At 39.9% G+C, this 22234-nt stretch overlaps 1 protein-coding gene across 1 annotated transcript in view; it reads right to left on the reverse strand.

Moving 5' to 3' along the window:
• Positions 1–415: 415 nt before the first annotated feature.
• Positions 416–22234, reverse strand: part of MBOAT1 (membrane bound O-acyltransferase domain containing 1) — a 56723-nt gene continuing 34904 nt past the window's right edge. Inside the window, exons 6-13 of the mRNA XM_065753317.1 lie at positions 19996–20050; positions 17097–17280; positions 15565–15757; positions 9866–9969; positions 6920–6984; positions 5452–5584; positions 4010–4161; positions 416–2175 (exon numbers count right to left, since the gene is read on the reverse strand). Of these exons, the coding sequence (XP_065609389.1) occupies positions 2043–2175; positions 4010–4161; positions 5452–5584; positions 6920–6984; positions 9866–9969; positions 15565–15757; positions 17097–17280; positions 19996–20050 (1019 nt within the window). The 3' untranslated portion in view covers positions 416–2042. The remainder of the gene's footprint in view (positions 2176–4009; positions 4162–5451; positions 5585–6919; positions 6985–9865; positions 9970–15564; positions 15758–17096; positions 17281–19995; positions 20051–22234) is intronic.

Consider the following 22234-nt stretch of genomic DNA (forward strand, 5'->3'; position numbering starts at 1 on the left):
CTGCTGTTTTCAAGCAGAAGTGCAGACTGAGAATACAGTGTGATGACAGAATCAGTTTGCTTCCTAGCATCGCAGATGAAACCTACAACAGAAATAGGTGGCATTATTGTTAAGCAACTTCCACTCACGTGAAACCCTGCAAAAGGTGCCCCACTGACAGGGCCTGGCCTCTCATACAATGCCACTCAGAGGGGTACCACAAGGACAAACAAGGACCAGCTAAGTTAGGGACAGGTCTTGCTTCCACAGAAATACATGGGGGGGTTTCCCGTCTCTGTTTCAACAGGAGCAAGACTTAAAGCACATCTGCCTGTCCAATCTAGCAGACATGCAGAGTTCAAAAGGCACAGACTCATTCACCCATTTTCACATTTGACTCCCATTGATAATGGGAGTCTATGCAGGCAGGCAGTGACACAAAGCAGTCAGTTTATTCAGAACAATGTTTTAATATCATCTTGCCTTCCAAATAAATTAGCGAATAAAATCTCTAAATCATGAGGTGATCACAGGACAAAATCTTCCCACCAGAGAAAAGAAAATCAAACACTTTTTAACCTTGTTCTGGTTTCATTGATTTGTTTCCTCCCAAAACATTAGGACTCTGCAAAATTTTAATCTGACATGAACATCAGCGTGCAGTAAACAGCAGATTCTTCTCTCAATCACATGTCGGTTACACGATCAAAAAGTTCCAATACTTTAACAAGGGAATTGCTGCTACAAAATCCTGAGAAAAATATTCCTGGAAACGTTTCATTTGTTTGTTTTGGTTTTTATGCTTGTTTTGATATGTCCTGTCAGTCTGTTTTTCCTGGGTAAGTGGGTAAAAACAAACCAACAAATCATAATAAAAAGACTTTTCAGCAAGTTATCCCAAAGCACTACAAACCCTTAAAAATGAAACTTCATACCTCTGTAAGATAGGGACTTCACAAGCAGGGAAACCTGCACTGAAAGGCTCAGTCACTTGCCAAGATCTCACAAGGACTTAGTTAAGACTCCTGTGATGCTCAAAACCCATCACAATTTTGTACTGAATTACTTACGATTCCTAAGATAATTACTGTTTAGATCTTGTTTTAGTGTTGTCATACTGGAAAGCAAACCCTCCACAAGATAGGAGGCTTTTGAGTAGAACAGTCTGATCCATTATAAACCCTTTTCAGATTTAACACATAATTGGAAGCTCTAGAACTCAATACTTGCATTGCTTCTCAGATATTTTTATACTGAAAAGGAAGTGGTGCATCACTGTAAAACTGCAAAGTAATGCCGATGTAGCAATGAGTACCAGCTGCATCACTAGAGAAGCCCAACTCCACAGGGTGTGTCTCCCTTCTTTTGATAAGTCTTTTCTTACCCCTTTTGTTTGATTTTAGACATTGGTCTAAACAAATGACAGTGTTCCCAGACAGCTATTCCCAAGCAACTTGTCTTGCCCTCATGCCAGCAGGTGCCACTTGGAGGGATGTGAAATACCTTTGCTACTGAGCTCACGCTGCAGCCCTTGCACTGAGATTTGCCATGCCCAGAAAGCAGGCAGAAGGCAGCACCAGCACACTGAGCTCCTCCTTTCTGTACTTTTCTGCTCATGCCATCTCTCTGCTCAGCCAGGATATGAGAAGCCCTCCTGTCAGCCATCCCCAGCACCACACCATCAGGCAGCTGATCTAACTATATGCTTGCTGCTTTCTGTCCCTTTAATCACCAGCTCCTTGATTAATAATTGTATATTTCTGTAAAAGGGCAAAAATGCCTCTCTGTGTGAAAAAGTTTAAATATATAAAAACATTTCTCATAAAAATACTTAATTAAAAAATCAAAATGCCCATGAGCCTGTAAACATAGCCTGTAAATCTCTGTTAACTGGAGTCATTTGAAATGCAGTTTTTCAGGCTCTTTTCTGCCCTGTCCAGTAAGATTTTAAGATAACGTATATATAAACGCCACTTGTACTTCAATTCCCATCACTCCCTTCTTCTTCTTTGTTTCCATTATGACAGATTGTTTCCCAGTGTTGGCAATTTCCTTTGGAGATATCATTTGTCTTTGTTTTTAACAGAGTTCTGGATGGTCTGATTTTGAGGCCTTCTTACAGAGTGGGATCGAGGTCTGATTGGTAATAAAAGCAAAACCAAGATGCTTAGAATGTGCATGTGAAAATACATAGACCTGGGAATAAAAACAGAAAGAGAATATTATCTGTCTGTTGGTAGTAACAAGAATTGAGCCCGTGTAAAATTTAGTGCTAAGGGACGAACACAAAAAACATGACATGTAAAGACCAAAAAACCCTGACTCTCACACAGCCTATGCATCAATGAAGATGTTGTCATGGATGTTAATGAGGGAAGGAATCAATCAGCTAACTCCAGAATCCAAAGTCTGACAGCTCAGATAAACCCACATAATTCAAACCTAGATTTACTCTGTTTCTCTTTAATGTTAGTGTACACAAGGCTATGTTCTGAAAACAAATTAAAAAAATAAAAAAAAATCCTTCACAGATATCAGATTGTACCAGTTAAAAATAAAATAATCAACTGAATGGGGAAAAATAAATAAATAAATAAAAGTATAATGGATGCTGAGATCTAAAGTAGACCAAAACATTTAGCTTTTACCTGAAGAAGGTAAGATGTTGGCAGCTACAGAAGGGTCTTGTTTTTGAAGGCAACTACTCAAAGATATCCTTCTTTGATATCTTAGCAAATATCAACTATTTTATTTCAAATAACTTCACATGTACAAGATTGAACAGAAACCAGAAATTCTTAAATTGATCACATGAGGATGTGGCAGCTTGGAGATGAACCAGTCTGGGAGCAGTGTGGTCCAGCTCTTAACAATGGAGATGTATTTTTGTATGATCTTATTTACACTTACTGCTGTAGTTATTAATACTCTTGTAAGGTGTTTACTACCACTGTTGGGTATGCAAAGACAAAAAAATTCGTGTCCTAGTCCAAAGGCCTAAAATTTCCTTGATTCTGCATTTAAGCATTAATTACTTTGAAATTCAATAGGGAAAAAAAACTGAACTGATGATCTAGCTTAGGACAAGGGTGGAAAATAATTTTCTTTATTCAAAACTTGGGTACCCAGTATCTTTTTTTGGATACTGGCACAGTAGTAATAAATTTGTTACATGTATTTTTTCTGTTGTTTTAAGGCTAGCAATGTAATTTCAGAGTAATATTCACTACATAGAATGGGTTTTTGTAGTACAAAGGGAACAAACATTATGCGTATCGCAAATTTATAGAAGAGTTTAGTATTTTAGTCTTTCTCTCTATTTTTGTTCTGATTGCTCTTTGCTACTTTTGTCTTGCAATAAGAAAATATAGATATTAACATGGTACATGGGAAAGTGTTTTAGCAAAACTAGCCAAGACTTGGAGTCATTTTTATGTGCTAAGCGCTCGCTGAAGTCAAAAGTTTTACGAAAAAAGAACAGAAAAGGTCACCATTCAAAACCTTCCAAACAGACTTAATGACAGCAGCTATCTTGACTATCAGTTTTGTTCTTACGTTAGAGGAATGAATCCTTTTTCTTCTTAATAAAAACTGTTATTCTGACATTTTGCTGTGGAATCAAAGAAAAGAAAAGCCTTGCAGTCTAGTCTAACTTTTTAAAGAAATAATGCTCTGTCAAGCATCCTCCTTATCTCCTGCTGATCAGTCACCTCTTCTGCTCCATGCAGTTGGCAGCTGGAAACCTGTCCTCATCTCACTGAGCCCTTCCTACTGCCAACTCACATTATTCTTAGCCTCTCCAGCCTTGGCCACTGCTAAAGGCTGAGACCTCATTGCTTTGAAAAGGAAGCAGTGTATGTTAAAAGTTAGATGAAGTGAGAACACAAAAAGACTGAGAAGTAAGAAAGAAGAGCTCTGCCTTGGTGTTCATAGCTTATTATGATATAGGAGTGTAGAAATCACTTCTTACATTATCAAATACCCTGCCCATGCTGGTCTGGACTGTTGTAGTCAGGAGGAGAGAACTTACTTGTAAAACTTAATTGTGGGCTCAACAGCCAGCATCACAAAGGGTGCAACAGTATAGCACACTGCAAGCTGTGTGACAACCCAGGTAGCAACGTCATAGGCCATCTTGAGAGGCACTGATGAGAGGAAGTAATGTCTGCAATTGTTTCTTATCTGCAAGTCAAGGAGAAATAAAACATACATTATGTTATTACATTATTATTATTATATATATAATAATTATTATATATATAATATATATATAATATATATATAATATATACATAATATATATAATATATATAATAATTATTATATTATTACAGAATAAACAAATAGAAAAAAATAATTTCTTAGGAAAATTCACACAAACATACTGTAATGTATGCATTGCACTATTCACCTAATGTTAGCATGAAAAGCACAGAGAGAAAGAAAGCAGGCAGAATTGCACTGACTGGCATGTTCAGATCCTATAGCCAATCAGTGGTGAACAGAAGAGTGTCCCAGTTCCTTCTGTCATACTCACCAGAGCAGACTCCCATGTTACATACACTGGACAATACCTTTGAGGGGGGAAGTTGCTATGATTTGATTTTCCTCTCTCCCATTTTTGATTTAGCACTGCTCATCAACTGTGAAATGGTTATTTCAAATGAACAAGTATGTGTTTATATCTGAAAGTATACTCAGCTCTCCACAGATTTTGGTTTAGCTTCTCATCTTTGAAATGGATCCTCATAAATGAGAGGCAAAGCACCCGTTAAGACAGCATGTTCAATAAGGTGCTCTAGCCACAGGGGCTAATACTGACTGCTAGTTTAATGCATCTTTCAAATTGACCTGATTATCCACCCGCAATCAAACTCCAAGCGGTGCTTCCCAGACCTGCCCAAGTGGCTGGTTCAACCTGAAGGATCACCAGTGATAAATGCAGTATCAATGAGACACAAAATCTGTTTGGCCGAGATCAAGCCCATAAACAGAGCCCAGTTTACCACATCAACTGCATCCACATGATAGTACTCCAACTTAGGCTAAACGCTCAGCCCATCACAGTATCTCATGAAAGACTGGGCTCAGAGCTTATTACAAGTCAGCACATACAGGACATGAACTAGCAGAAGTCTGGACTCAAGCTTAAACATGAATGCCAAACTCTTTTGACTGCATTGATTTAGCCAGTAGCAGTACCAAACTTCTAACTGTAAACTCATGCAATGTTTTCTCTGACAGCCAGGGGCAGCATTGCAGCACGGACAGAATTAGCGCGACTATAGCTGCTGGGATACCTTGTAATTAGCATTAACAAAGAACTAAGTTGCAGTGAACATCAACCCCTGTAAAAGCATGACAGAGAGTTCGCAGCAGGGACAAGCTGCTTGAATGTGCCAGGACAGACCCTGCAGTTGATAGTTGGATAGCATCTAATAAGAGCCTTGGAATAGAACAAAAAGTACATACTGCTCTGGCTGCAAGTGTGATAAGGATTCCAGTGAGAAACGTAAAATAATATCCAGGATAGATACCATGCCACAGGGCCGACAGGACAAATGTTAAAACTGTAGGGTACCAAGGAGCTCTGTCATAACAAACACTGTGAAGAGAAAAACAAAACATGAGGCTGCATACAGCAGAAGAATGGAAACTGCAGTTAAAATCCTTCTCAGTCTTTAACATCTCACTGTTTCCTTAGACGCCTCATCTTGCCTCAGTTACAGACCACAACATGAGCTGTCCTCTCTTTGTTTATTTGGAAGGTTAACTAGAAAGATTAGGCATGCTTTTATGCAGTGATTATCCAAAAATTGTAAAAATATTCCCAGTACTCATAGCAATCAAATAAATAAAATGGCAGAGGTCAGGCAAGACTTCTCATTCACCATTACACCTCTACACTGAAAGTACAGACTTCTCTACAAAAATCTGATGGTGAATCAAGAAGAAGTAGAAGGACAAATGGATATCAACAGCCAAACCTTCACTGGGAAACAAAAGTATTTTTAGGGACTGTCATCATCTGAGCATCTGAGAAATGCTATGAACAATAGGCAGTGCCTTTGGCTATTGCAAGGCAGGGGATTCCTGCTAACTTTAACAGCTCAAAATCTTACTTCAAAGATGCAAGTGAATCATACCAGTTCAAGAATACTAGGAAGTCTGTGTATCTACCTGAGTTTTAAATGAAATATTATGTCTCTAAGAAAGTAGTCAAAATAATGCATTTCCTATCATATAATGTAAATTATGAAAAAATCATAGATATTAAAATTAACTTAGTAGGTAGTAAGATAACATTCAACAACAAAAATAGCAATGATAACCACAACACCATCATGCCATCATTTCAAGCATTAAGTTAACTGACTGTACACTGAGCTTTAATCATACCAAGAAGTATAATAAGCAAGGAGGGACAGTTCCAGCTAAAAAATTGGGGCTTATGCTAGTTTTACATGACCCTTAATAGACAGGGTTTAAAATAAGAAACCTCTTCTCCATATTCTAAACAGAGGGCCAGGAGCAAGCATCTTGTGATAACTTCAAGCTGGACTACACTCTGAAGATCTGGACTTCTCTCCAAGTTCGAATTAACTGGATCCCAGTGATTCAAAGAGTCTTGATTATGGTAGTAAACATGGCAAACATAACATAGTACAGCAAAAATAATGAAGGACAAGTGCAGCCTAAAAGACGACATCAAAAAATGCTATTGCTTTTTGTTTTGGAAGATATGAACAGTTCATTTGTGGCTAAAAAGTGGACATTTTACATTTGCAGGAATAAAACTTCCTAGTACCCATAGCACTGTATTTCACCAACTGTTACAGGCAGAGGGAACAAAGAAAGAACAAAAGACTGTACGGAGATTCACTGACAGCCTTTTTCAGGCCATCTAAACCCAAGCAAATGGCTGTTGCACTACACTTACCGTTTTAGCCAGGCAGCTGTCTGAATATTCCAGTTTTCAATGTACATTTTAAAACTTGTTGCAGTCTAAGAAAGAAGTTCACGTGAAATGTTAGTATTGAAACCTGTAAAATAATACTTGCATTTTAGATTAGAGAAGTTATACACATGAAAAATATTCCTTCTAGTAGCTGATTATCATGAGGATTGTGCCACAGTCCATTGTTACACTAGTGTATTTTGGGATGGACATAATCTAGGTTGATTACTGCTAACACTTGGCACTTGCTTTGTTTTGTAAAATTAAACACAATGTTTGATTATTTTTCAAATGATGAGAAATGTCTCCTTTCTAATGTTTGGCCTTCCCTAGAGTTCATAAGCAGCTTCATTTTTGGAAGGGAGATCTTGCTACCAATTACGCAATGTGGAATTCCCTAGACTGCCATTAGAAGAAAGTGTTATGAAAACTAAAATAAACACATTATTATTTGAGGGAGGAAGAAAATTGGAAAAACGTGGACAGAACTAAATTGACAGGACTAAATTTAGAACATAGCTTTCCATCTACTATCCAGCTTGAGAAACAGGAGTGGACTCCAGAGTCCTGGGGGAACTATTTGTACCTCCTCACAGCGTCAGTTCCCCTGGCCTGAGGGAACTGCTGGATCCCATACAGCATCAGCTCCTCTAACCCTGACCAATCCCATCTCTGGCAGTTCCCTGTCCCCACTCCTTGCTCCATGCTTGCTGACAGCGCCTCTCCAGGGTCTCCTCATCAAGTAGGGATAAATAACTAGTCCCCAGCGTTTCAGTGAAACCACACCATTTTGTCCTATCAGGTGAAGTCAAAGGAACACTAAAAAGAAAGAATAAAGTTCCTGAGGGAAAATACTCATATTTTTGTGCTTCCACACATGAATCCTTAAGATTGGCAGTTCACGCTCTGTTGATAAAGTTAAAAATGATTAGCAATTCCCAATGCAGTATTGCCACATTCTAATTGCATTACTGCACCAAGAGAAGCCAAGAAAAATGTAATTTTGTTTCCAACTAATACTGTCACTGTCTTTTGTCTGCCTTTAAGTCTCCCTTACACCAGCAAGAAAGTAGTCACTAGCTGTCAGAATATGTATGCTGCCAAGGTTTTCTTCAAATTTCCCCAACACGTTTAAGCACTTGTCACATTTTAATGCCCACACAATTCATGTTACATGCTTGTCTTCATCCAACTACTACAAAACAAGTCAATTTGAAGTCATATTTACCACTCAAGTTCCTAATCCTCATGTAGTTTTGCACATAAAAGTGGTGACTCCAGTTTAAAATGTACTGTACAGTCACACTTAAGCTGTAACTCCCAGAACTGCCATTGGTGTAAAAAGAAACAGTTCAAGGCTTACATGAAGTGACACTCTCTGTAGCCTCTCTTCTCATTACATGACCAAATCAATCGGGGATGTTTTATTTTTTACTGACTCAGATGCTCTCTCAGATGAGACTGGGAAATTTGGAAAGCCACAGTAGATCATCACACCTTCTGAGGCCAGCATGGACCCTCTGCTTTACAATCCTGGAGATAATTTCTCCACTCCAAGTCCTATTATTAATGTAAAGGAAAAAACTTCAATGGGGCCCACAGTTCAGCAGGTAGAGGGGAGTTCCTGTTTCTTTTGTTCAACTTGACTGAAGGGCATTGTCCACTCTTCACTGCCCTCCTTTCAACATGAATTGCTCTAGCCCATCCAGCTAGGAATTGTCTCCTGCCCTAAAACCAAGTCAGATATTGATTTAAGACCTCAGAGTGGCACTTAGGGTGCTGCCACCATTGAGGAGTATAAAGCATTTCTGGGATGTGTATTCTGAACCACTCAAGGAGAGATGTGTACAGAGATTTATAGTAAGGAAAAAGGAAAGAATCGAAAGGGAAAGAAGGGAAAGGGAAAGAAACAGATAAATGATATTGAAAAAGTGAGAATGTACAAAGATAGTTTCAGCTTTGGCATCTTTCAACATTTTTTGACTAAAATTTACAAGAGCCATTCCGTTTTTGAGAAGAGCTATTACAACACATTTGCTTATTTACAGGTCACTCAGACATAAAGCAATCAAACTGTTTTAATCTGCTTTTACTTTTAAAAGCATAACTATAGAATTACAGGGGGAAGTTTCCTCTGTAAAAGCAGCTTTTAGAAAAAACGCTTTCAAATGTGAACGTTTTCACATCCCCCTCTCATTCAGATAACATTCTCTGGGGTAAACAAATAATGATACTGGGCATCACAAGCATCAAAGAAATTTCACAAAAGACTAATGAACATTAAAAGCTATAGTAACAAGAAATTCGTGTGATGTATGCTTGATAAAGCACAAAGTTTGCTGGATGGAGCTCCAGATCAGTTGCCATCTAAGCTCAGCACAGCCCTACCAGTTTCCATTCAGGTTTCTCTGTATCTGTTACAACTCACACTCCTGCTTGTTCCTATTTACAAGAGGCACTCCAGCCACGTGCAGGAGCCCATCTCTCCCATGTGTTTGTGCAGTGTCTGTTGATGACAGCCTCTCTCACTACCACCACTCATCTCAACTGGGTTATGAAAGGGGAAGACTGCTTGAAGTAGATGGATGGAATACACCGCAGATGGCGAAGAATCATAGCTCCGAGCAATTTATTGACCCACTGAACTCAGCCACAGTCTACAGTAATTGACTGCTCATTTATTAAACATCTGATTAATCATTTATTAGCCCTCTATAAACTATTTACAAATGCAACCTGAACATAGAGCATTACAAAGGCTCTGTGACAGATGCTATTTATCTGCCCAACAGATAAAATACAAAACCTCTCCAAATTAAAGATAGCCAGCCTGATGGCATGGATTTACTTTCTTTCCAGCAAACAATCTCCCCACTATCATTCCTATTCATCTGTAGTCATGCCAATATGGCAACTCCTTTAACTCACCTCAATGTTCCAGATATTTAAGTTGGACAACAGATCCCAACGGAAAGCACCTCTTTCATCAACTCCACTGAATCCATACCCAGCTGCATTGTTGACTGCATCTGCTGCAATATGAAAGCAAAATGGGTCAAATCAGACTGCTGGAGAAGTGTTTTCTTGCAACTGAATTTGGCTGTAAATGTTCTTTGTCATCACTGTAGAAATTAGCATCTTTTTCAAAAATAAGTCTGTATTGGCAAAGAGATGACCTGGATGAGGAGACTGAGTATACCCTCAGTACATTTGCAAACTAACTCAAGAGGAAGTGTCTATCTGCCTGGGGGTAAGAAGGCCCTTCTTAGGGATCTGGACAGGCTGGATTGCTGGGCTGAGGTCCATGGGATGAAGTTCAACAAAACCAAGTGTCGGGTCCTGCGCTTCAGCCACAACCCCAGACTTGGAGCAGAGTGGCTGGAAGACTGCGTCAAAGAAAAGAACCTAGGTGCGCTAGTCAAAGCTTGGCTGAACATGAGCAAGCAGTGTGCAAAGTGGCCAAGAAAGCTGATGGAATCCTGGCTTGTATCAGTAATATTGTTGCCAGCAGGAGCAGGGAGGTGATCATCCCTCCATACACAACACTGGTGAGGCTGCACCTCAGCTACTGTTCAGTTTGGGGCCACTCATTCCAGAAACGACACTGAGGCTCTAGAGCATGCCTGAGAAGGGCAATGAAGCTGGTGAGGGGTCTGAAACACAAGTTGCATGAGAAGCAGCTGACAGAACTGGGATTTAGTCTGGAGAAGATTCAAGGGAGACCTTACTGCCATCTACGGCTAAAGGAAGTCATGGTGAGCTGGGAGTTGACCTCTCCTCCCTTGTAGCTAGTGATAGGACTAGAGGGAACAGCTTCAAGTTGCACCACAGGAGATTTGGGTCGAATATCAGGAAAAATTTCTTCTCTGAAAGAGTGGACACTGGAATAGGCTTGCCCAGGGAGATGGCTGAGTCACTGTCCCTGGAGGCATTCAAAAAATGTTTAGATGTTATACTACAAGACATGGTTTGTGAGAAAATATTGTTGGTGGGTGGATGGATGGACTAGATGATCTTGGAAGTCTTTCCCAACCTCTGTGAGTCTATGATTCTATGATTTATTCTTTTCTGTCTTATTACTATTTACCTACGTAAAAACTTATTTTCCCTTCTGCTCATAAGCTTCCTTTAAGTATTGGAAGGCTGCAGTGAGGTCTTTCCAGAGTGTTTTCTTCTCCAAGCTAAACAATTACAGCTCCTTCAACCTGTCTTCCAGCTCTTTCCTTGCTCCAGCTCACTGACCATCTTAGTGGCCCTTCTTCAGCAGCTCCACATCTTTCATTTTATAGCGGCCCCAGGTCTGGAGTCCAGTCCAGGCCTCCAGTTGAGGCCTCACAGGGAAAGAGCAGAGAGGGACAATCACCTACCTTGCACTGCCCTCTTTCAGCAGACTGTTGGCCTTCTAGGCTGTAAGTGCACACTGCTGGCTCATGTACAGCTGCTTGTCCACCAGAACCCCCAAGTCCTTCTCCACATGGCTGTTCTCAATGAGTTCTTTCATTGGTCTGTATGTATCCCTGGGATTGTCCTGACCCAAGCACAACACCATGCACTTGGTCTTGTTAAACTTCATTTTGTTCATGTAGGCCCACTTTTCAAGCATGTCCAGGTTCCTCTGAATTACATCCCTTTCTTCAGTTGTATCAACTGTACCATTCAGATTTGTGCTGTCCACAAACTTGCTAAGCGTGCACTCCAACCATCATCTATGCCATTGATAAAGACATTGAAGAGCACTAATCCCAAGACAGACAGACCCCTGGGGGACTCCACTCATGACCTCCCTCCACCTGGACATAGCGTCATTGACAACAACCCACTGGTTGCAGTGTCAAAGAGACCTTGCACAAGTCCAGGTAGGCAAAATGAGTTGGCATTCCTTTGTCCACCAATGCTATTACTTCATCATAGAAGGCTATCAGACTGGTCAGGCAGCATCTGCCCTTGGTGAAGCTGTGCTGGTTGTTTCGCGTCACCTCCTCATCTTGCATGTGGCTTAACATAGCTTCCAGGAGGGGATCTGTTACATGATCTTCCCAAGCACAGATGTGAGTTTCATTAATCTGTAGTTTCCTGGGTCTTCTTTACTCACTTTCTTAAAAATGCGAGTGATGTTTCCCATTTTCCAGGGACTTTACTTGACAGACAAAAATTCTCAAATGTGATGGAGAATGGCTTGGCTATGGCATCAGCCAGTTCCTTCAGGACCCTAGGAAGCATGTCATGTGGCCCCACAGACTTATACACATTCAGCCGCACGAGATGGCGATTTGTTCTTCTTTTACAGTGGGAGGGATTTTGCTCCCCTGATTCCCACCTAGAGGTTAAGGGACACAAGAGGTGTAGGAAGCTTGACTGACAGTGAAGACTGAGGCAGAGAGCTTGTGGAGTAAATCAGTCCCTTCCATTTCTGTTAAAGCCAGTTTTCCCTTCTTATATATCAGAGAGGGTTCACCCTCCTTTGACTGTCTCTTCTGACCAAGGTAGAATCATAGAATTCTAAAATCCTTAGAGTTGTAAGGGACCTCTGAAGGCCGTCTAGTCCACCTCCCCTGCAATGAATGAAACCACAGCTAGATCCTGAGCCTCATCTTGGAAGACTCAGGGGACAGAACATCAACTATGGCACTAGGTTACCTACCTAGCACCTCATGACCCTCTGTACAAGATTGTTTCCTTATATCTAACCTAAATCTATCCTCTTTAAGCTTGAAGTACCTGTAGAACTCTTTGCTATTTTACACATCCCTCACCAAGTTCAGTTCCACTTGTCTCACAAATTAATATTTTCCCTAAAAGAATGTGAAGTGCTGGAACTTCCAGACAGAACTCAGAAAAACTGTACTGTCCCCAAGACATGATCACCATTTCACTGAGAGTTACAACATGGTTTTTTTAATTAGGACTTTTATTCTCACTTCGGCAAACAAAGCATTTTACTAAACTCAGTGCTTAGTGTCTCACTAAAGTACTTGACCATCTCCACAAAAGAAATATTGAGTAACGTAATTATGCAACTTAACAACTACAGGTGTAAATAATAACATGGGCAACAGTAGGGTTTTCATTTATTGCACTTCCTCTTGCTGTTGCAGTTAAGCATAGTGCAACTCCACAGGTTGAAGTTCTTGCCCTTTCCTAAGGAAGCAGCCTGGGAGCCATATGATCACTACAGCTCAAATTACGTTTGTAATGTGCCCCCGCCCCATTCTCTGTGTATCAAAATAAATAAATAAATAAATAAATAAATAATAGGAGGGGTTAATTATCTTGTAGATGCAGCCACCACTTGGGAAATAGGAAGAAAAAGGAAAGCAAAAATACAGGTAAGGCTTTTCATTCTAGATCAATTACAACATACAAGCTTGCAATAAGTCAAGCTTTAAAAAGATCAGTGTTTATTCATGGAGAGTGAAAACTGATTCTGTTATGTAAGTGCCAGGAACAGGTACAACTTCTTGGAGAAATTCTAAAGCAGAAAAACAGGGAGAGAACTTCATTAAAAGCAACAATGAAAATAAATAAGTCAATAGATAAATAAATAATCAACATTGTCTAACCTGACACTTTTCATTTGATTTCCACTTTACTAAATGAGCTAGATTTTATTGTTGTAAGAAAAGATCTTCCAACTTCTATATCTCTCATTGTTTAAAAAAAGAAAAAAAAAATTTTGTCTGTAATTATATTTAACATATGGCCTGCCAGTGCCTTGCTATTAGACCAGTGAAAAGCTTCAAGACTCATAGGATTCCACTTGCTAATAGACTGTCACCATCAGAGGAGGCTTGCTCCTCCTTGCTCTATGGGTAGTAGGGACTACTTAGTACTTTTTTGTCAAATGCAAGAAATCATAAATCCAGGGGCATGGCCACACCACACATCTCCAAAACTCTTGCTTCACATGCTAACATCCTACAGAAAAAGCGTGGTTTGAGCACAGAACTACCTTAGCTGTCCAGCCTTCCAAAACCCAATCTCCATGAAGTTCAGCAGAAGTTTCCCTGCTGATTTAAACAACTATAGTATATCAGTTTTGCTTCACACAAAATCTTGGATGTAGGCGCACAGTTCCAAACTACTTTCAGTGGCGGCTCTGAGTCAAGTTTGCAGCTACACTCCCATGACTACTGCTTGTGCAGAAAGAAACTGAATTCTCTATCTTGCATCTGTCTTTTCATGAATCTGGAAGAATTCATCATTGCGGTCCTCACACGATAACACAACTGTCCCCTTCTAAGGGCAGGAAGTCCTTATCAGCAGTTTCAGCAGCACTCCTTATGCCATGCAACAGAAAGCGAAACAGTGAAAGGATAAAATGTCTGCTGTTTTGTTGCCTGAATTTGTAATGTGAATAATAGAGACCTTATCTGTCAGAAAGCGATGTATGCTTGTCCCCAAAACCCTTCCACTGCAAGATATTTCTGCAGCCTAAGGCTTACCCATGTCCTAATGCAGTTAATCTCTTTGACAATGTCCTGCCAGCTAACTACAATGTTGGTAAACTTGTAGGTGATAACTGAATACTGAGTACCTCCAAAAGAGTTTCTCAGCAAAAAAATATTTATCTCAAAGCCTCTCCGACCACAAAGGTGCTAATTCTCAATGTTTTTTTCTAGATCTGTCAATTTTATTTTCAACATCACAATGAATTTCCCTGGTTCATTCCATGCTATCTCAAAGATATTCTCTGATTCAAACATATGTGCCTCCACAGAATCTACCTACAACACAAAGTCTTGCAATATCAGCAAACAATTCAGTCTCACAGTTTTCAACCTAGACAAGAAGGATTTGAATCCCCACACAAAGACGGGAAAGGTGACTTCTAAAATGAAGAAAGTAAAACTGAAAAAGATTATTTTGATCACCAGGATAGTTGGATTCTAATACTGAAGCCAGAGAAATGTGCTTCTCTCAATAATGAACTCTCTTCTTTCTCTTCCTTGCAGAAGCTCTTAGGTCCTTCCGATTGCCTTCACTGCTCTCCAACTGCCCCATGGTTCTTCAATCCTTTCTTGATGGCATGAGGGTAGTATGTGTATAGCACCACACAGTGCCCCAGAGGCAAAGCCTAACTGCAGTTCCCCCCAAGATTCACAGCTTTCTAATACAGTTGCACATGCAGAAGATGTCCCATAAAAAAGCAAGGTCTGTTCACATCATAACATTCTTGTAAGCCTGAGCCAGGATGAGCATAAGTCTGAATGTGACTAATTTTAATCTCCTAACCCCACTGATATGTGTCAGATAACGAACAAAGCATAAAAAATGAGGTTTAGAAGAGGCAATATATTTTTTTTTCTTATCAATATGTGTAAAAATTGTTTTAGTGTAATTACAAAACTTTAAGAGGAAATTGTTACATTGACTTTACAGGTGAGAAGCTGAATAATCGATCAGTCTCCAGAGGCAGATGACGTCAGGCAAATTGGAAGAGATTTTACACACATCTCCCTACTTCAGTGGGAACCACTGCCAGCAGGAAGATGCATACATCTCCTGAGTGAACTACAGGTCTACAGACTATTTTATTTCATTGCTTTCTCACTGTATCAGACCTTTTCACCCTCCTTCCCAGTTATTAAATGAATTGTTATAAAAATAAGTGATGTAGCCAGACTTACCTAATGTCCATGCAAAGTAATATTTTGGTTTTGCTGACTGCGTCACAACATACAGGTAACCAAGTCTTGTTAAGAAGGGTGTTTTATCAAGAAATTCATTATCAATAATATATGCCATAGGAAAATTCTTGGTAAGAGTCAAGAATAAAACAAGAGATACCAGCGTAATACACAACTTGTACATCACTGCTCCCTAAAAAATAAATGACAGTGAAATGTTAATTAGAAGCATTTGCCTGAGTGAAGAAAAAAGCAGTGCTCATGACATGTAAAAATAAAATTATTTGAGAACCAATAAAATTAGCAGTGACAACACTGACGATAACTAATTTAGAAGGTGTGACTAGAAAAAGCTACAGTCCAAGCTTATGTCTAACATAGTTTCCTGAACTAACTAGAGATAGGTACAAACAAGAAATAGAAGTGAAAATTGGTTGTGAACTTCAGAGACATTAGTTAGTGGAGGTCTTAAAATGAGAAAATAAACTGGAAAAAAAAAAAGAAAAAAAAAAAGGAAAAAGCTTTAGTAGATGCATTGCCATGCTTTGGAATGAAAGATGGGATTCTTCCTGGAAGCCAAAAGCATCAGTATTCAGTACAATGGCTGGCCTTACTGTCCAGCTGCCATCCAGATGTCTTGCTAAAATCACTTGTCAAAAAAAGCATACATCTCACACAGCAGTGTACTTTCCCATGACATAGGGTATCTGCTACACCACACTTCTTTCTATTACTACTCTCTAGCTTCTTAAATACTAATTGCCAGTCGTGCCAGTAGTTAGAAGCTTGATTTCATGTAGGCATCAGGAGTAAAAATTGCCTGACACGAGCACAATAAAAAAGGTAAATGAGGCACATGGGTACCATGTAAAAATTGACTCGTGCAATATCAAGAGATTAGCAAAAGTGTAATATGTTATCGAAACAACAATGCACTTTGGAAAATATAAAAACTTCCCACTACACATTAGTAAACTAACATGTATTTATTTTAAAATGGTTACAATGCAGATTTCAATATTCTCTGCAGACTTGCAGGTAACACAGTGAGGGCCTTTTTCTGATCGCAGTAAGAAAAGTGTAAATCTGAAGTAGCCCTACTGAAGTATTACAAAGCAACTGGACATACTGCAGTTTCTCATCAGCAATGATTCCTGTACTCCTAACATATTCTGCATTACAAGCAGGATTTGACTTTGCTTTCTGACATGTGCTGTATTCCTCATCTGCCTGGAGCTGAACTGCAATTCATACTTATTAGAACATGTAGAAAATTCCCACTGCTGCACAAAGGACACTCATTGACCAATGACCTGTTCTGCAAGCAAAATATATTTGGGGAATTCAAGGGAAGATACAGCTCCTTCACCCCTGACCCTGAGATGAAAACAGCATCCACTTTACAGAAAAAAAAAAACCAACACGCTAACATTTACTGGAAAATTAAGTCAAAGTTTTTTTTCCCCTTTGCTTTTAACTATGAAAATTCTCTCTTTTTCCCTGCAATCAATCTTTGTCATCTTAAAACTTACAGTTGGCGAAGGATCAGGGAGTCTGTCATAACCCTTCTGCTTCCAGTTCACTTCTAATAGTTTCATGTGCACGTGCCTCCCTTCAATGAAAGCTATATAATCCTTATAATTGCTGCAAGGTCCAGCTATGATGCTCATAAAATTGAGGAGATAGCTTAAATACTCCAGTAAAGACGGTCTTGTCCTGTAAAAATCATCCATGCACAACCAAACAAAAAAAGATACAACACAAGGAACATCTTAATGGACACTTTGAGTTGTACTGTCTGCTTCTGCCCTCTCCTGCCTCGCACCCACAGCTGAAAGCTCACTATATCTTTTTTTAAAAAACTTTTTTTTTTTAAATCTTTTTTTAATCTTTTTTTTTTAAAGATGAAGCACAGCTTTTCTTATATCCCAGTGCTGTCTGGCAGATGGTAGTCAGAACAAGGATAATGATGTAATATGGAAGTAATAAATAAAAATAATAATAATAATAATAAAAGTAATATGGAAGTGCATAAACCCCAGGTGAACAAATGCTAACAACCTGAAAAGCTGTAGTTTTATTATGAGAAACATTTAGCTTAAAAATAGTCATAAATCTAAGCATCCACTTTCTAACAGACTTGTATGTTACAATCAGGCCAGAAGCAACAACAGCGAAAAGCTGGTGCTGTTCTGGATATCTGCCCAGTTAAGTCATGGGTGAGTAAGGGCTAGAAGACCACCAGCTGAGTAATGTCAGTCCCACCAAGCTGTGCAAGGCAACAGTTTGTGTTGTTATGCAAACTATAGGGCAGGGAGCTTTTAAGACACAACTGCCAAGCCTGACAGGAGCTCTCTGCCACCCTTCTGAAAGCAGCTGCCTGTACAGTTCAGTCCTCCAAAAAACCGGAGGCGTGTTATATGAGACACACAGGAACAGAATGAAGAGGCTCTCTGTCCTTCTGTGCAAATAAAGGAAGTAATTGCTCATATTGCAACACAAACAGGAAAAGGAAGTAGGGTGAAAACATTTAAATCAAAAGACATCTGAAGAAAAAATAGAAGGTTCATCTCATCTGCTATTTCCAGTTTGCAATACATAACTCACAAGTTCCTTCAGAGGTTTTTGCATTAGGTGTAAAATGATTGAAACAGATCAGTAGGTCTGAAAAGAAAGATGTGCAGACCTCTCTTCAGTAATGTAGTTTCTGAAGTGTTGAGCTTCTTCTATTTATGTGGTAGAAAACATGAGTACTTAAATTCTGTACTGAGACATAGTGTTCTCTATTAATGTGCTAACAGTTCGCAGATTAAAAGGGAATCCTGAGCACAGTGTTTTAGGACTCTCCTGTCCAAGACACAAATGAGCAAACATAAGCAAAAACCTGCTTAAAATTCTTACTGATTTAAACAAATTTCTAACAGAAAATCTAAGCAACATTTAAGCAATTGCTCTTGCATACTTTTATTCTGAAGTGGAATTAGTTTGAATAAACAGTTAGCTTAGCCAGGATTTTCTGCATTCACTCTGTTGGCTATTGTAGATGCTTGTGTCTGAATGATACATTCCCTGCCTGAAATAATTTCACAGAAAGATGCAGAAAACAACTTGGGGTAAGGCTCATCTTTTCTGTTCTGCAAAATAAGAACAGTGATTTCTGAGAGTAAAGTTAGAAGTAAGATTAAAAATAAAGTCATTAGTTTCAGCTTAGATTATGTACATGGGTGGGTGGGGAGACATGAGCAATCCATGAAAGAATGTACAGAGGATGAGTGAGAAACAAGAACAGACCAAAAATAGAGGGAAGACAAAAAGCTGTATTAACAAAGGGGATTTAAAACTCCTCAATTATGATTTGTCTACCACTGACTTGAGTTATAGGCATCCCCTTCTACATTATGAGCTCCTCTACTGTACAAGGAAAAAAAAAGCCTGACTAGAATTAATCGTATGATCACAAGGGCCCTGTGAAGTTGAACAATACTCCGTGAGCTTTAAAAATAGGCAAAAAGGTATTGGCTGGGGCAAAAGTTACATAAGCCTCCTTACAAGAAATTTGTTTCCCAAGAAAGTACTCTCTTTCAGAAATTCACAGGCAGATTTTTTGAGAGCTCTACTTTCTGCCTTAGAAACAATTTCCTTGGCCTTCAACATATTCTCCAAGAGGAAAAGTAATAGCATATAGCTAATTTTCCTGAATAAAATAATTCACCTGTATCCTGCAACTGTGTTACAAGACAAGAAACAAATTGTTTGAGCACATGATCAATGTGCTGACTCCCCCCAAAACATGAGAAGACAAGTCACAGAACTTGAAGGACTAGGAGCATTAACATTACTGAGGGAGACAAGAAAAATAAATTTTCAGTATCTGAGAGTTATGGTGAAGAAAAGCAGTACTTAAAGTGTCAGAGCCAAGTCAAAATGGATTTTTAGTATATAGTTTGCCAACAGAGGAGGAGTATTCTGTTGTCAAAGAATAGCATATCAGAGATAAAATGAAGAAAACAGGCAAAAAGTCTACACAATACAACCTTAGCTTGAATGTAAAGGGCTTGAATCAGCAACGGCCTCTTTTGTTGTACTTGGAAGATACATCTAAGTCAATGAGATGATGCCAAGTATTCAAGAGCTTTACAGACAAGCACCGGGTGATAAAGGTTCAAGTCCTAGGCTTAAGAAATAAGGAATATAGCGAAGCTCCGTTCATAGTAAAAGAGTAGCAACAGTACTATTACAAAAACAAAATTCCTCAAGCAAGTAGAAAAAGCAGAAAGCTCTTTTATCCCATTATGGACTGGGAAGGAAGCAGGTGACATTTTCATGGCTAGACCACCAATTACTATCAACACTGAAAAGAAAAAAAAGAAAAACAATCCTAAATGTCTTAAGATTAAATTAAACATATCAATGGGGAAATTAAATTCTTACTTTACAGCAAGTCGATTTTGCTCTGCAGTAAGTTCCTCAGCTTTTCGCCCTATTCCTAGAAAGAAAAGTCACATTAGATCTTTTTGAAAGCCATCTCCAAAGCCCTGTGCTTGCATCTCATAGATAGGAAATTGCTAAACCCATAGGCTTCAAGATTTCTTTGTCACAGGCAGTTTATAACATAGCTCAATTCCAAACTTTTAGGTCAAGTATATTCATACTCCCTTTATCCTATTCCTTATCTCATTCCCATTTCTTCACCCTAGATATGCTTCCAGGAGAAGCATCCATAGTATTTTCACACAGACAATGCAACTCGCAATGCCACCAACTGGCAGAAACCCCCAGCAGCCTCTGCAAACTGTGCTGGAAAAACCTCTGTTCCCAGAAGCTGCTGGCTCATTTAAGCTCCAGCCTCCTGCTGTCTCCTTGGTGAGAAATGGAGCATTTCACAGCAGGAGGATCAGGCAATGGAAGAGAAATGGGCTCTCAAGAAACAGAAGCTTCATGAGTGTGAACTAGCAGCAGCCTGCCTGCTGCCAGAGCAAGCTGAAATTCACACATCAGTAATAGTCTGGAATTGTATAAGGTCCAGACTGGAAGAGTGACCTACTGTTGAGTTCATTAGACCTTTGGGGCCAGAGGCAGAGCACAGACTTGCTGTCCCAAGAAACCTATAGAAAAATCTTGTATAATGGCCAGCATGTAAACAAATGTTGCTTACAGCAGCAAATATCTTAATAACTTCCATTCTAAAGCCTTAGCTGTGCTTACTGTGAGAATTCCTGCCAGCTTCAGCAGAACTCACCATGAAACAAGTCACAGCAGTTGTTGCTACGCATACATACATAGATCTTCACTAGATCAGAGGCTTTGTATCGCTTATTGCTACAGTTCTCCATGTACTGGCCATAATTATTGATGCACTTGTCAAAGACCCATTACCTAAAAAGACTACTGATAAGCTGCTCACATCCCTTCTCTCTTCGCTACTTCATTTCCTCAATAGTGAGAGGGTGCAAGCTCCAGGGAAACAATCAAGTGCTTCAGGAGCTGGTTATTTTGTCTATTTCCATTTAAGGACAGCTGCATCAAATTTTTACAAATTAAATTTGTCACATGTACTTGAACTGCAAGCTGTCTCCATCTGAGCAACCATTCCATGCGTGGACAATTCACAATTTAATAAGCCTTTTCCATCATCATTCATCTGTAGGAATTTTGGTTCAAGATGTTCCTGTCCCATTCAGTATCTCTCTCCTTCTCTATTTTCATTTACTTTCATTATTTTGGGGGTACATATAGGCTGTACATCACTGCAGTGATATCTGAGCTGGCTGGCTGGCTTAAATAACTGAGGCAAAGAAGCCTCAACAACATGAAAGTTAACAACAAGGTCAATTAGCCCACGCAGACCTTCAAGCTCCAGTCTATTACTTCTAACTGGCTGTATAGTGAATCAGCTTTACACAGAGAAGTTTCGGGGGCAGCAAGATAGGCCTATGTGAGCAGAGCCAAGTGATACTCCATATCAGACCAGAACCAGCACCAGCTGCTCCAAAATGGACCACCACTGGGCAGAGCTGAGCTGGGAGCAACACTGGGTGCACCTCTAGATTTAAGGAAGGGGAAAACTGCAAGGCAACAGCAACTGGGAAGAGGGAACAAGAAACATGCGAGAAAGCCCTGCAGACACCACAGTCAGTGGAGAAGGAGGGCAGAAGGTGCTCCAGGTGTGGAGCAGAGGTTTTCTGCAGCTCAGGAGATGTCCATGGTGGAGCAGGCTGTTCCCCTGCTGTCCACGGGCATCACATGGAGCACAGAGGAGGCCATGGTGCAGCAGCAGATATGGTCTGACAGAACGTGCAGCCCATGGAGAAGCTTCCTCAGGATCAGACTTTGGACCAGAGCTGCAGCCTACGGAGAAGAATCTGCGGTGGAACAAGAGGTCTGGGGGAGGTGCCACCTGTGAGGACCTGTGCTGGACCAGTGTGTGTGCTCCTGAATGGTGGGCCCTGTTGGAGCAGTGCTTGGAGAGCTGCAGCCTTTGAGAAGCCCACCCAGGAGCAGATTGGGAAGGAAAGCATCCTGTGGGAGGGACCTCACCTGGAGCAGGGGCAGAAAGCGGCCATGAAGGAGGTATTATGAACTGACAGCAGCCCCCATTCCCTGTTCCCCAACATTTCTTAGGAGTGGGAAATACAAGAAAGTGAATGGAAGGAAAATGTTAGTTTGCTTT

This window comes from Cyrtonyx montezumae, unplaced genomic scaffold, assembly GCF_038088225.1.
Source record: "Cyrtonyx montezumae isolate F1298 unplaced genomic scaffold, pur_monq_1.0 scaffold_8, whole genome shotgun sequence".
Lineage (NCBI taxonomy): Eukaryota > Metazoa > Chordata > Aves > Galliformes > Odontophoridae > Cyrtonyx > Cyrtonyx montezumae.